Raw genomic sequence first — 15,563 nt, forward strand, 5'->3', positions numbered from 1 at the left:
CATTATTCATAATAATAAAAAACTGGAAACAATTTAAAGGTACATCAACTGATAAACTGGTAAAATCTGGAATATAGCCAATGAAATATTATTTAGCCATAAAGTACTGATTCATGCCATATCACAGATGAACTTTGAAAACATCATGCTAAGTGAAAGAAGGCAGTTACAAGGGCTGCGTGCTAATGCGTGCTCAGTCGCTTTAGTCGTGTCCGACTCTGTATGCCTCTATAGATCGCAGCCCTCCAGGCTCCTCTGTCCATGGGAGTCTCCAGGCAAGAATACTGGAGTGGGTTGCCATGCCCTCCTCCTCCAGGGGATCTTTCCAACCCAGGGATATAACCCACGTCTCTTATGTCTCCTGCGCTGGCAGGAAAGTTCTTTACCACTAGGAAGATGGCAAAGTCCAAAACCTGGGAAGCCCAAAAGGTTACTCTTTAAATGAAATGTCCAGAACAGGCAAATCCACAGAGACAAAAAGCAGATTTGTGTTTGCCAGGGGCTGGGAGAAGGAAGGACAGGGCAGTGACTGTTAATGGGTACAGGTTTTCTTTCTGGGGCGATGAAAATGTTATGTAACCAGTGGTGACTGCATAACTTTGTGAATATACTGAAAATGAATTATATACTTTCAATAGGTGAATTTTACGGTATGTGAATTCTATTTCCATTAAAAAAAAATTACTATCTTTCTAAATTCCATATATATGCGTTAGTATACTGTATTGGTGTTTTTCTTTCTGGCTTACTTCACTCTGTATAATAGGCTCCAGTTTCATCCATCTCATTAGAACTGATTCAAATGTATTCTTTTTAATGGCTGAGTAATACTCCATTGTGTATATGTACCACAGCTTTCTTATCCATTCATCTGCTGATGGGCATCTAGGTTGCTTCCATGTCCTGGCTATTATAAACAGTGCTGCGATGAACACTGGGGTACACGTGTCTCTTTCCCTTCTGGTTTCCTCAGTGTGTATGCCCAGCAGTGGGATTGCTGGATCATAAGGCAGTTCTAGGAAGATGGTAACAATAACCCTGTGTACGAGACAGCAAAAGAGACACTGATGTATAGATCAGTCTTATGGACTCTGTGGGAGAGGGAGAGGGTGGGGAGATTTGGGCGAATAGCATTGAAACATGTATAATATCATGTATGAAATGAGTCGCCAGTCCAGGTTCGATGCACAATACCGGATGCTTGGGGCTGGTGCACTGGGACGACCCAGAGGGAGGGTATGGGGAGGGAGGAGGGTTCACAATGGGGAACACAGGTATACCTGTGGCGGATTCATTTCGATGTTTGGCAAAACTAATATTGTAAAGTTTAAAAATAAAATAAAATTTAAAAAAAAATTACTACCCCAAGAAAAACAGAAGTCCAGCTAGATACTGGTCCTAAGGAACATAGCTGAAATAAAGTAACTGTTAATCTTTTTTTTGATAGTATACTGAGGTTGCATACTTCTATTCCTCAGAAAATAAGTATAAGACTGGGAAAATTATTAAAAACAACCACTTCAGGGTGCTAGAAAATAACCAAACGCAAGTAAAAATCTGAGAAGTGTTCATCCATGAACAACTGCTATAGCATAGGTTAGAACCTGTGGATTTATTGTCTTCCAGGGAGGAGGTGTTTCCATAACTCCTCAGTTCAATGAAAACTCAACAGCTTTACTGGCTGAAGGTTACAGATTCAGCCTAAGGGTGAGATTTTAGAAACAATAGAGCTACAGAAAGGCTGAGATCATAAACACACCACATCCCTGGCTGACTGCTAAAGACGCCTGTATATGGATCATCCCAGAGTCTGGCAAAAGTGGAAAGCTTGGGAAGACTTGTGAATCTGCTGTGCCTTTGAATATGTTCTGATTCAAAAACAGCACAGGCGGTAAAAGGTAGAAGACTTACTGACTTCAGGCATTTGAGCTCTATGCGCAAATCATTGGCTGACCACTAAGCTAAAAAAGCTCAGGTGAGACCCCTAGGGAGGCAGCTAGGATTAGGGAATAAAACAGAACCTGAGTAAAGACAACAGCAGCTATACAATGAGAGCGCGAATGAGAGAGACAGACAGACAGACGCACAAAACAGACACTGCAGTGTGAATCTAGGCAAGCCTTCAGAAGAACAAAGAGAATCCAGACACACTTTATTACATACAACGCTCAGTTTTTAACCAAAAAAATAAGATGTGAAAAACAGAAAAGTGTGACCCATACTTGGGAAAGAAAGTAGCCAACAACCTGAGTCTGAGTGGGCTCAAATGCTGAATTTATTCTATTAGCAAGCAAAGCCATTATTATAAATGTTTAAACAATTTAAGGAAAATATGCTAATGATGACTGAACAAATGTGGACTTTAAACAGGAGAACAGAAACTATAAAAAGAATCAAACAAATTTTAGAGCTGAAAAGCACAATAAATGGAATGACAAATTCATCACATTTAGCTAAAAAGACTTGAGATGGTAAATAAATCAATGAATGTAAATAGAAATTATCCAAGCTAAAGAACAAAGATAAAGAATGAAGACAAATGAACTGAGTCTCACAGAGACCTGTGAAACGGTCTCAAGCATGCCTGGATAAGTATAACTTGAGTCCTAAGAAGGAGAGAAAATGAACAGAAATAAGTGAAAAAACTTTTTTAAGTTTGGGTTTGGTGAAAACCCTTAGCTTATGGCTTAAAGAAACTCAAATCCCAAAAATCTATTGAAAAATTTCAACTGCCAAGCAATACATTTTATGCCCATTATTAGAACAAAAAAGAAAGAAGGAGCAATGATAGAAAGGGGGAAATATGGAAAAGTCTTACTTTAATGAAGTTCAATTTATCTTAAAAAATGTTCAGTGCATTTAATATCCTAAGAAATCATTGCATACTCCATGGTTGCAAAGATATTCTCTTATGCTTTCACTGATCCTCTTATCTTGAATTAAATTTTGTGTGTACTATGACATAAGATGAAGTTCACTTTCTGTGTTTACCCAGTTGTTCTAACACCATTTGTTGAAAATACATTCCTTTCCCAATTGAACTGTCTTGACACTTCTGTTAAAACTAAACTGACCATATGTGTGTGTGTCTTTCTGGACTCTTGACTGTTCACCTCTAGCTTTTATGTCAAAATCTCAGACTTGAATATTGTAGCTTAGTCTTAGTCCTTCAACTTTGTTCATTTTTTTCAACACTGCTTCAGCCATTATAGTCCTCTGTTCCCCCACTGACATCAATTTTAGAATCAATTTGTCAATTTTCACCAAAAAAAACTTGTAGATTTGTAGTGGGACTGTGTTAAAATCAAGATGAACTTGAGAAGTGAATTCTTAAAAAATATCCAAGCTTCAAATCCACAAACATGACACATTAAAGAAAAAAATACTTCAGAGCCCTGTGTATCAAAATGTGTGCTCAGTCCCTAAGTTGTGTCCAACTGTTTCATGACTCCATGGACTATAGCCCACCAGGCTCCTCTCTGTCCATGGGATTCTTCAGGCAAGAATATTGGAATGGGTTGCCATTTCCTCCTCCAGGGGATCTTCCTGACCCAGGGATCGAACCTGCATCTCCTGCATTGGCAGGAGGATTCTTTACCATTAAGACATCTGGGAAGCCCCATGTGTCAAGATAGGAGCAGGTAAAAACCAAGTATTGAGATTTGTGTTTAAAACATCATGAAAACTTCTTTTATATTGTCCATCGATTATATGAGCTAGAACACAGAGAGCATATGGAAATTGTGTAGGCTCTACATACATATCTGTGTATAAAAGGTCATCCTCAAGTAGACAAGATCTAATCAAATTTGGAGAACACATATGGGATTTCAGAGATGAATTTGTTCATCATATATTATTAGTAAGCTTGGTGGAAATTTTAGAAAGTGGTTCTTAATATAGAAAACAGCATATCTGGAAGACATGGTGTTTTCTGAAGAATACCATTTATTACAAATTAATAAATGCCTAATGATAGCAGTAAAAACATGGTCCTTACCCACTGAGGATCGTGAAAGACTAGGGTGAAAGACATAAAAGTAATGACCACACACTGTGACAGAAGTTACCACTAACATGCTACAGAAATATAGTAAGAGAATACCCAACTGAAGTGGCCAGAGCTTTATGAAAATGACTTCCATAAGGAGCTGACATTTGATCTGAGGCTTAAAGGACAACAAATTACACAGGTAAAGAAGGAAAGAAAGATTTCTCGACAGAGCCAATGCAAAAGCATGAATGTAAAAGAGCACAACTGAAAGGAACTTCAAGAGTCAACCTGGCAAAGCAACATACGGAGAATGCAAAAGATGAGGCTGCACCGAGAGACGGGAAAAGGCTGCAACGTGGATAACATCTGATTACAGCATACAACTAGAAGAACTACTTGTAGAAGATGACCACATTACAGTAGAGCAATATAAAACCGTAATCACAGGCACACAGATCCATCCAAACTGTCAAGGTAACCATGGTGATAGCTGGACGAATGAATGCCTATGATATTCATTTACCACGTTAGTTTTGTGATATTGAAGATTAGTTGCTTACTCTGCTGGACCATGGAAAAAGCAAGATCAGATCAGATCAGTACCAGTCGTGTCCGACTCGTTGCAACCCCGTGAATCACAGCACGCCAGGCCTCCCTGTCTATCACCAACTCCCAGAGTTCACTCAGACTCATGTCCATAGAGTCGGTGATGCCATCCACCCATCTCATCCTCTGTCGTCCCCTTCTCCTGCCACTAATCCCTCCCAGCATCAGAGTCTTTTCCAATGAGTCAACTCTTCGCATGAAGTGGCCAAAGTACTGGAGTTTTAGCTTTAGCATCATTCCTTCCAAAGAAATCCCAGGGCTGATCTCCTTCAGAATGGACTGGTTGGATCTCCTTGCAGTCCAAGGGACTCTCAACAGTCTTCTCCAACACCATAGTTCAAGAGCATCAATTCTTCGGTGCTCAGCCTTCTTCACAGTCCAACTCTCACATCCATACATGACCACTGGAAAAACCATAGCCTTGACTAGACGAACCTTTGTTGGCAAAGTAATGTCTCTGCTTTTGAATATGCTATCTAGGTTGGTCATAACTTTCCTTCCAAGGAGTAAGTGTCTTTTAATTTCATGGCTGCAGTCACCGTCTGCAGTGATTTTGGAGCCCAAAAAAATAAAGTCTGACACTGTTTCCACTGTTTCCCCATCTATTTCCCACGAAGTGATGGGACCAGATGCCATGATCTTTGTTTTCTGAATGTTGAGCTTTAAGCCAACTTTTTCACTCTCCTCTTTCACTTTCCTCAAGAGGCTTTTGAGTTCCTCTTCACTTTCTGCCCTAAGGGTGGTGTCATCTGCATATCTGAGGTTATTGATATTTCTCCCAGCAATCTTGATTCCAGCTTGTGTTTCTTCCAGTCCAGCATTTCTCATGATGTGCTCTGCATATAAGTTAAATAAACAGGGTGACAATATACAGCCTTGACATACTCCTTTTCCTATTTGGAACCAATCTGTTGTTCCATGTCCAGTTCTAACTGTTGCTTCCTGACCTGCATACAAATTTCTCAAGAGGCAGATCAGGTGGTCTGGTATTGCCATCTCTTGAAGAATTTTCCACAGTTTATTGTGATCCACACAGTCAAAGGCTTTGGCATAGTCAATAAAGCAGAAATAGATGTTTTTCTGGAACTCTCTTGCTTTTTCCATGATCCAGCGGATGTTGGCAATTTGATCTCTGGTTCCTCTACCTTTTCTAAAACCAGCTTTAACATCAAGAAGTTCACGGTTCACATACTGCTGAAGCCTGGCTTGGAGAATTTTGAGCATTACTTTACTAGAGTGTGAGATGAGTGCAATTGTGCAGTAGTTTGAGCATTCTTTGGCATTGCCTTTCTTTGGGATTGGAATGAAAACTGACCTTTTCCAGTCCTGTGGCCACTGCTGAGTTTTCCAAATTTGCTGGCATATCGGGTGCAGCACTTTCACAGCATCATCTTTCAGGATTTGGAATAGCTCAACTGGAATTCCATCACCTCCACTAGCTTTGTTCGTAGTGATGTTTTCTAAGGCCCACTTGACTTCAAATTCCAGGATGTCTGGCTCTAGGTGAGTGATCACACCATTGTGATTATCTGGGTCATGAAGATCTTTTTTGTACAGTTCTTCTGTGTATTCTTGCCATCTCTTCTTAATATCTTCTGCTTCTGTTAGGTCCATACCATTTCTGCCCTTTATCGAGCCCATCTTTGCATGAAAGGTTCCTTTGGTATCTCTGATTTTCTTGAAGAGATCTCTAGTCTTTCCCATTCTGTTGTTTTCCTCTATTTCTTTGCAATGATCGCTGAAGAAGGCTTTCTTATCTCTTCTTGCTATTCTTTGGAACTCTGCATTCAGATGTTTATATCTTTCCTTTTCTCCTCTGCTTTTCACTTCTCTTCTTTTCACAGCTATTTGTAGGGCCTCGCCAGACAGCCATTTTGCTTTTTCGCATTTCTTTTCCATGGGGATGGTCTTGATCCCTGTCTCATGTACAATGTCATGAACCTCATTCCAGAAAAACATCTATTTCTGCTTTATTGACCATGCCAAAGCCTTTGACTGTGTGGATCACAAAGTGTGGAAAATTCTGAAAGAGATGGGAATACCAGACCACCTGACCTGCCTCTTGAGAAACCTATATGCAGGTCAGAAAGCAACAGTTAGAACTGGACATGGGAACAAGAGACTGGTTCCAAATAGGAAAAGGAGTACGTCCAGGCTGTATATTGTCACCCTGTTTATTTAACTTACATGCAGAGTACATCATGAGAAATGCTGGGCTGGAAAAAGCACAAGCTGGAATCAAGATTGCCAGGAGAAATATCAATAACCTCAGATATGCAGATGACACCACCCTTAGGGCAGAAAGTGAAGAGGAACTCAAAAGCCTCTTGAGGAAAGTGAAAGAGGAGAGTGAAAAAGTTGGCTTAAAGCTCAACATTCAGAAAACAAAGATCATGGCATCTGGTCCCATCACTTCGTGGGAAATAGATGGGGAAACAGTGGAAACAGTGTCAGACTTTATTTTTTTGGGCTCCAAAATCACTGCAGACGGTGACTGCAGCCATGAAATTAAAAGACACTTACTCCTTGGAAGGAAAGTTATGACCAACCTAGATAGCATATTCAAAAGCAGAGACATTACTTTGCCAACAAAGGTTCGTCTAATCAAGGCTATGGTTTTTCCAGTGGTCATGTATGGATGTGAGAGTTGGACTGTGAAGAAGGCTGAGCACCGAAGAATTGATGCTCTTGAACTATGGTGTTGGAGAAGACTCTTGAGAGTCCCTTGGACTGCAAGGAGATCCAACCAGTTTTAGCTTTATGCTAAAGCTAAAACTCCAGTACTTTGGCCACCTCATGCGAAGAGTTGACTCATTGGAAAAGACTCTGATGCTGGGAGGGATTGGTGGCAGGAGAAGGGGACGACAGAGGATGAGATGGCTGGATGGCATCACCGACTCTATGGACATGAGTCTGAATGAACTCTGGGAGTTGGTGATAGACAGGAAGGCCTGGTGTGCTGTGATTCACGGGGTCGCAAAGAGTCGGACATGAATGAGCGATTGAACTGAACTGATTACTAAGTGGGCATCAGTTTTTAACTAATTTGAGAAAAACCCTTAAAACTGAGAGAATTCTAATTATTTTTCTAGTAAATTAGAAAAAGAATCTTTTATTTGATTCTAAGTGACAGAAATACTTCATTCAGAATATTAGTGTCCAGTAGGAGCAAACAGTGAAGACTCAATGATTTAAAGCTATGTTACAGAATATCTGGGAGGCACTCTTTGAAACACCAAAGTCATAAAGTGTAATAAGAAACTACCTAACTAGCAGTCTTAGCTATGCAGAAAATTGCAAGGAACCAGGAAGTAAGCAAAACATTTGCAGAGCAACCAAAGGGAGAATCCAAAGCCTATGTATTTTAGTCAGAGAGGAAAGTCCTGAAATGTTCAGTCAAAGCCTTTTAATCATATGCATAATTTTAACAAACACAGTACCTACATCCTTACTCACAGTATATTAGCAGTAAAAATGGAATTGGGGGTAAAGATGGGAGTGAGATGTTACATTACCATTCACTGACAGCACAAGAAACTTAAGGTGACAGCCTGAACATAAAGGGGACAATGAAAAACTGTATAAAGCAAACACAGGAACACAAAATAGCACAGCAGTCCAAGGCATGTAGCTGGGAAGTAAACAGCTGCACACATCCATAAGCAGCCCTGAAAACATCACTAAATCAGAGTACTAAATGATAATTAACATTATCAATGAGAGCCCCAAGTCATCTAGAAAATGTTAACTTACGTTCAATGAACTCTTTTTTAGAAGGCAGGGAAGCATGTAATACATTTTGGAAAAATCCAACAAAACAGTTAAAAACAAAAAGCATGGGTGCTTAGAACTGTTGGCTTTGGTAAATAATCTCGAAACTTCATGTAACAGAGCTCATTCCTCCAATGCCATTCCAACATGTTAAATTTCTTAAGGCCTGAAAATAATGGAACTTCCAATGTGTCTATTCTATAGCTTAGACCAATCTAATCATTCTACAGAATTTTATCCTCATAAGATCACTGGATAGAACAGAAGTTCCTAAGAACTGTGTATAGCCTCTGGAACTATGAACTTCCTGGAATTATATGTGAGACCTTGTGTCTCTTGTGTGTACATGCATTTTTTTCTAGAGGAAAAGGATCTGAAACTATCATCTGATTCCTGAAGTCTTAAAGCAAAGACTTCAGAATATTGGTTTAGATTAGAAAATACTTTAAATGAGGAGAAAACAGCCAATTTATTCATAGAGAATGACTAACTTATGAAAACATAATCAGCATATTATACCAGCTATTATTAAAATGTTACTATATATGCGAGAGCATTTATATAGTATTCAATATAAACTATAACCACTAAAACTTTAAGAAACGTGTAGCTTAAAGAATGCTGTCTGGAAGTGCAGGGATGCAGCCTGCTGATCTTTAGTCATTAGAATATTCATATTCCACAACAAAACATCTAGGTGCCTAAAAATATAGTGCATCTGGCTTCATATGTCTTACTACTGTATTTGGACATACTTGGTCATTCTGGCTAAAGATTCTAAGGAATTATGAAACAGAATTTCTTTTCACTTTCCTCCTTAAGAATCTCTACTGAAGCACCCATACTTAACTGAAAGGACATTCTCTTGAAAGTATCTTATGTCTAGTGTTTATCATTTCAGAATTTATACCAGGCACTCTTCACCTAACAGATTTGACAGATTAACCAAGACTCCATTTCCTCTGTCAAACATCCTGAGCGATGCTCATGAGACACTGAATCCTTGTGGCTGCTAGGGTTCTATTAAGCTTGTACCCTTTGATCTCCACTGGTTAGGCTGTTTTGATTACAGAGTCCACTAGGTTTGTTCCCAGACTTTATGCCCTTTTTCCATGCTGTAATTATAATTTACTTAACATTATGTAAAGTGACACAGTAAGTGTCACAGTAAGTGTCACACAGTAAGTGACACCAAGAGGCATATATTTATCTGAAAATCAGGCACTCTGAAAAGCTTTTCAAAAAAGGAGACCAGCACCCACACAAATCAAATTGATTTATATGGTTGCGAGACAGTGGCAAAAGCTTAGGGTAACTATTATGACTCTAAAAGGATTCTATAATTGGGTCACTTTTCAAATATTTATTAATAATTTCCAGCTTCACTTTGGAGAAATCAACCAAGAAAAGATCTTGGCTCTCTATCAAAAGACTGGTAAACAAACATATAACTACTTAAGCTACGCATGCATCTTTTGTTCTTGTTGTCTTAAAGTGATTCTTGCTTTAACTGACCTTTTTGGCTAAGTGACGCTTTGGGTCCTGATCACTTCAAATAGAAGGGATTTTACTGTATGTGACCTATGATCAAGATACTAAGTTCTTGCCAAGGTATCAGAGGCTAGTGGCCTTCTATGGATAATGCTTTACCCCAAAGGAATACACTCAAAAGGCAGAGATGATAAGCATTATGTCAGTCCACTGAGGGACAAACTTTGCCTCTCTGAAACTCTCAAATCACACTATAGGAAGATGGCTTTCTTTACCCAGAAAGACAATTTGTGCCTTTTCAGGAGGCAAATTACTAGAATTTTCATCTTAAGAGTTAGCCAGGCTAATATAAATGAATGAATGTTTTAACTGAATAGGAAACACTGTCTATGGTATAACTGTGGGAATTTTTGGCAAACTACTGAAACACTCTCATTTATTAGAAACTGATTCTTACCAATCTGATTCTGGAAGTTCAAGAAACCTCTAAGTTCTAAAATATCTAACTGTTGTTCTTTATATACTAATTTAAAAAAAAAAAAAATGGATTTACCATGGGTTTTTAGAAAACAGAGCATACTGTAGGAACATCTTTTTTTTTTTTTTTTTAGGAACATCATTTTTAAGTAACACAAGACAGTCAATGTAAGAGAAAAAATGTTATTTACATGGTGTCATTAGTCACATATTTATTATATTTTTAGGGTGTATGCGTCACTGTAAGAAACCATAAACTATTAACGTTAGTAAAAAGGTTCACTAGTCACACTGAGCAGCGGGAAAAGCCATCTTCACTGGGAAGCAGGAGGAGACCCCACAGAAAAGCATAAGCACAACTACCTGGCTGCTTGTGGTAGGTGAGCTCTCTGCTTGTTAAGCAGAACCACCGTTTCTTGAAATTCTTTTTTCCAATCCGAGTTCTTCCCTGAGCTCTTTTATACATCTCACTGCCAAAACAACAGATGTAAACATTTAGCTACAAATATTAAAAGAATTAATCCAAAACAAAAAAAAATTTGCAAAGTCATTTCCTCTTTTAATTTTAAATGACATGAACAGTTGTCAAAGACTATATTAAGTAGATGAAACGTCTTTGCCATCTATAACTGCTACATTTATTTTGGCCATACTAAGGGAATAAAATCTTCAAATAACTTAGTATTTACAACTGTCCTATCCAGAACTAAAAAGGCCAAATGAGTAATTTTCCCCTTTAACTTCCAATGAAAACACTAGGACTGAACAATGTTGTTACTTTTTTTTCAAAGTACTCTAACACCCACCATCTCACTATTTTTGAAAACAACTCTCGCACTGTATGGAAAGAAGTCATGTCCGTATGGCATGAAGTTAATAGGACAGTGAGGATGAATTACCTGACTGATGTTACGGGCAGTTTTAGCTCAGAACAAAACCCAGTCTTCTTCACTTCTGCACCCATGCTCTTTGTACTTACTTACTGTCTATACTGAAATACGACTTTAATATCTAATTTCATTAAATTACCCTTCTTTCAGGTGCACAGGCTCACTTGTACCACTGGACTCTTTAGTTTCAGTAGATGAAATTTCATCCAAGAACTAAATGAAGAAAGGGGCAAATGTTACACTTTGTGATAAGGTACATCATAAATTCAGTTTATCAGTGTCACAGATAGATAATATAGTGAAGTTCTTCATTAACAAGCAAAACACGTATTTAATTGTAGAGGAGACCCCAAAATACAGCTTAAAGGTACTTAAAACCCAGAATATGTGTCCCTATAGGAATAACTCAACCCACAATCCCTTAACTGCAACTCTGAAACCTATAAAGTTCTGAGTACACAGACCTTTTTGCTTCTGATTTACAGTAAACTCACTTACAGTAACTTAATGTGAACTGGGGAAAGGCTATTTAAAGCCATTTATCCTACTTAGGGTGGATATTCACTAATATGCTACATAAACACTGATATGTTTGATTACGGGGTGTTATAACATGACACCCCCTATAATATATAGCATATACTTATTATCTTTCAAAGTTCTGAAAAACTGAATTCTGAAATACTTCTGTTACCAAAGATTTTTGACACAGGTTGTGAACCTATATTGTGGATCAGGGATCATCAAACTATAGTTCAGCAGGCCAGATTCAACTGGTTTTTGCAAGGCCCACAAGTTAAGAACATTTTTAAAATTTTTAAAGAGTTGTAAAATCATAGCGAAATATGCAGCACTGCCTTTACATGGCCATCAGTCTGAAGTATTTACTCACTGGCCCTTACAGAAAAGTTTGCTGACTTTTATTATATATAATTGACTTCAGCCCGCAGAGCTAATATTTTCAGTTATGACGAAAGTATAATTTGGGTTCTCTGGAATAACCTGGAAATCTAATAACCATTTAGAAACTTCCTATGGAAAATGTGAGAATGTGGTGGCTCAAGAAAATCTGGATTACCCAAATCCAGCAATGGCAAACCACCCAATGAGCAGCATTCAACTTCATGAATATGTTACCTCAACTGGTCAAGAGATTCCTGACATGTGGCCTTCTCTTCATAGGAGAGGAAAATTCAGGGTTCAGGGACAATTCCTGTTCTTAGAAAAGACTCCTATTTTGCCCCATAAGTGAACTATTTGTTTAGTCCTTGTTTTTTCCTTTATACTTTTCTGTGTTGTCCCGCTTAGGGTTTAAAACAAAAACAAAGTACATTCCAGTAAGGACGATAGTGAATAATCTAAAGCAGAATTTGTGGGCACAGTCATTTTCTCCTAAGACTGGCTATCGAGTGCCCGTGAGAATCTCCATTTGTGGTATTTTCCAGTATAATGTTTACTTCAAGTTCGCTGGAAGAAATCTTGGTAAGTGAAAGAACAAGGACAGAGTTTCTTTTGAAGCATATGTGGGTGACAAAGAAGAAGTATTCAAGGGAACTAAAGAAGTGTCCTATTACGTCTTCAGTTCTCACAAATGGACCATCCACTAATGCAGTGAGAAAGAATTACTTGAATATTTTATTTCTTAGTGTTTGCCTGTGGGCACTAATTTTCTTATTTAATATTTATTATTTATTTATAGTTATTAAGTTTATTACTTATTTGTTATACTGTTAAGGAATATGAGGTAAACCTAGTTATATAAAGCAAAAGGAAACATAATAATTAAGGTAGACTCTAGGCAGGGTGAACATAGGCCTCAATTTGTTCAGGGCCATTCTGTCTACAACTTTGGTCGTGGCATAATCAAAGTACTTCTTTTTATTCTTGAGAACTTTGTAGGTTTGGACACTAAATTATATGGTCAACCTGTTTATAGACCTATTCTGGTATTCTTCCTAGACTTTGTGGAAATTAAGTATAGGATTCAGAGTTATAAACTATTCTCTTCTGGAGCAGTGACCAATGTCATTAGTGAGAGTACTACTAATTAAATAAGAAATTGGGTTTCATAAACTTTTGCTATTCCTAGTGCTGCACATATCTAGATTTAGCCAGTAAATAATAAAATTCATATGTTAGGGCAAAATATCCTATACAAATCTGAGACAGGAGATGTACCACAGTGATAGTTCACGGGAACGTGAGTGGGTGACTCAGAGCAGATCATGAGCAGACTAAACTCCTGACACCCTTAAATACTTTCTCCACTGACATTACCCACTACACATTCTGATGATTGTATCAGCAAAAAGAAATCAGATGCTGCCAGAGCCTAGGTCATGGAAATGGAAAAACAGCCCCCAAAACAAAAGACAGTACATTATAATCTTGCCAACAGAAGTCTGCCTACACTGTCCCACAACTGTTTCAACAATGTCCTAAAAATAAAAAAGCCAGCTTGTTCTTTGCATATTCTTTTTTTTTTTTGAACGTTTTTTAGTGTGTGTTTTTTTTAAAGGGGACATGTGAGTTACCTTTTTTTCTTTTAAATTACGTATTTATTTTCCATTTTGGATGTGCTGGGTCTTTGCTGCTACATGTGGGCTCTCTTTGGTTGTGGTGTGTGGCCTTCTCGTGGCAGTGGCTTCTCTGTGGCAGAGAATAGGCTCTAGGCACATGGGCGTTAGAAGCTGCAGCACGCAGGGGAGTAGTTACGGCTTGTGGGCCATAGGGTGTGCAGGCGTCAGGAGCTGTGGCGTGTGAGCTTAGTTGTTCCGCAGCACATGGAATCTCCCCAGAGCAGGGACTGAACCTGTGTCCCCCACACTGGCAGGCAGATTCTCACCCACTGTACCACTCTGCATATTCTTTTGAAAGACTTCTTCCTCAAAAGCATTCAATCACTGCTTAAATAAATATATATATATATTTTTGGCTGAACTTACATTGTTATTCTAGATGAAAAAGTTCCAACTGGCTTTAATTTTTTCAATAATCATTTTCAGTCATGAGTCTCTGTAAGAATTTTTATTTTTATTTTTTTTGTGTGTAAGAATTTTTAAAGTGCACACACAAAAATACAAACAAAATGTGCTCTTCAACAAAATATACTCTTGGCTGCTGCTGCCACTGCTAAATCGCGTCAGTCGTGTCTGACTCTGTGTGACCCCATAGACGGCAGCCCACCAGGCTCCCCCGTCCCTGGGAATCTCCAGGCAAGAACACTGGAGTGGGTTGCCTTGTCCTTCTGCAGTGCATGAAAGTGAAAAGTGAAAGTCAAGTCGCTGAGTCTTGTCCGACGCTTAGCAACCCCTTGGTCACCAGTGAATCACTACAGAACTTGAATGCAATCTTTAAAATCTGACCTTGTTAGTTTGGATTCATTAAGTGAGAATTGTGAAAAATAAGACAGTACTTTCTTCAAGCTAAGCTTAGATATACTTCAAAATAACTTTTCTTTACAAATTTTTAGGGTTTTATAACAATGGCGTATTTTGTTTGGGATGACTCAGAACTAAAGACTCAGAAAGTAAAAATCTTCTCAAAACATTCTCAGCTTCTAAGTATAGCAACTGTGGTTTGTTGTAGGCCTTTTGTTAGGATATTATATACTGTAGGCTTTCATACATATTAAATTAACTTTCCTCAGGTTACTAACCACAAGCCTATACTGTATATGAGATATTCAATAATTCATATATTTTTTTCCCGTGTCAATTAAGTGCCCACTTTATACCAGGTACCATTAAGCCTTTCTCCCGAGACCAGAGATCCTCAATCAGAGGCAATTTTGCTCCTCAGGGGACTTTTGGCAATGCTTAGAGACAGACATTTTTAGTTGTGAAAACCGGGCCTATGCCACTTGCATCCAATAGTAGGGGCCAGGGCTGCTGCTAAGCATTTTACAATGCACAAAAAAGCCCCTCACAGTAAGAATTACCCAAGCAAACTGTCAACGGTGCTGCTGTTAAGAAATCTTAACTCTAGATATTTATAATTAGCGTTGCTAAAACTCATTTAGGTATTTCCATAGCTAAAAAACCCATAGTTATGTATGGAGGGAGAACAGCCGAAAAAGACAGCCTTTTTATATTTGACAGATAGTTTAAATGTATTTTTTTTAACTGGGGATTGGTTCCCAGGAACAATATAAAATGTTATTTCCCTAATGCTATTTGATAAGTTAATATTTCCAGAGTAAAACAATCATTACCTTTTTAACTGCCATAATATATCCTTCTTCTTGAAACATTTTGAAAAATTCACACATGAATGTCTCTTTGAAACTTGACTAAAAAAAAAAACACACACACAGAATTTATATATGTTAAGTA

The 15,563-nt window shown here is 38.2% G+C and overlaps 1 protein-coding gene across 3 annotated transcripts in view; it reads right to left on the minus strand.

Moving 5' to 3' along the window:
- Nucleotides 1–15,563, minus strand: part of RASA2 (RAS p21 protein activator 2) — a 126,106-nt gene that overhangs the window by 11,840 nt on the left and 98,703 nt on the right. For 2 of the 3 annotated variants that reach the window (XM_027544586.1, XM_027544570.1), the window contains exons 17-19: nucleotides 15,443–15,520; nucleotides 11,369–11,442; nucleotides 10,700–10,809 (exon numbers count right to left, since the gene is read on the minus strand). In XM_027544586.1, coding sequence (XP_027400387.1) covers nucleotides 10,700–10,809; nucleotides 11,369–11,442; nucleotides 15,443–15,520 — 262 coding nt within the window. The remainder of the gene's footprint in view (nucleotides 1–10,699; nucleotides 10,810–11,368; nucleotides 11,443–15,442; nucleotides 15,521–15,563) is intronic. The other variant, XM_027544580.1, reaches the window with a different exon arrangement.

The sequence above is a fragment of the Bos indicus x Bos taurus genome, chromosome 1 (assembly GCF_003369695.1).
Source record: "Bos indicus x Bos taurus breed Angus x Brahman F1 hybrid chromosome 1, Bos_hybrid_MaternalHap_v2.0, whole genome shotgun sequence".
Classification (NCBI taxonomy): Eukaryota; Metazoa; Chordata; class Mammalia; order Artiodactyla; family Bovidae; genus Bos; species Bos indicus x Bos taurus.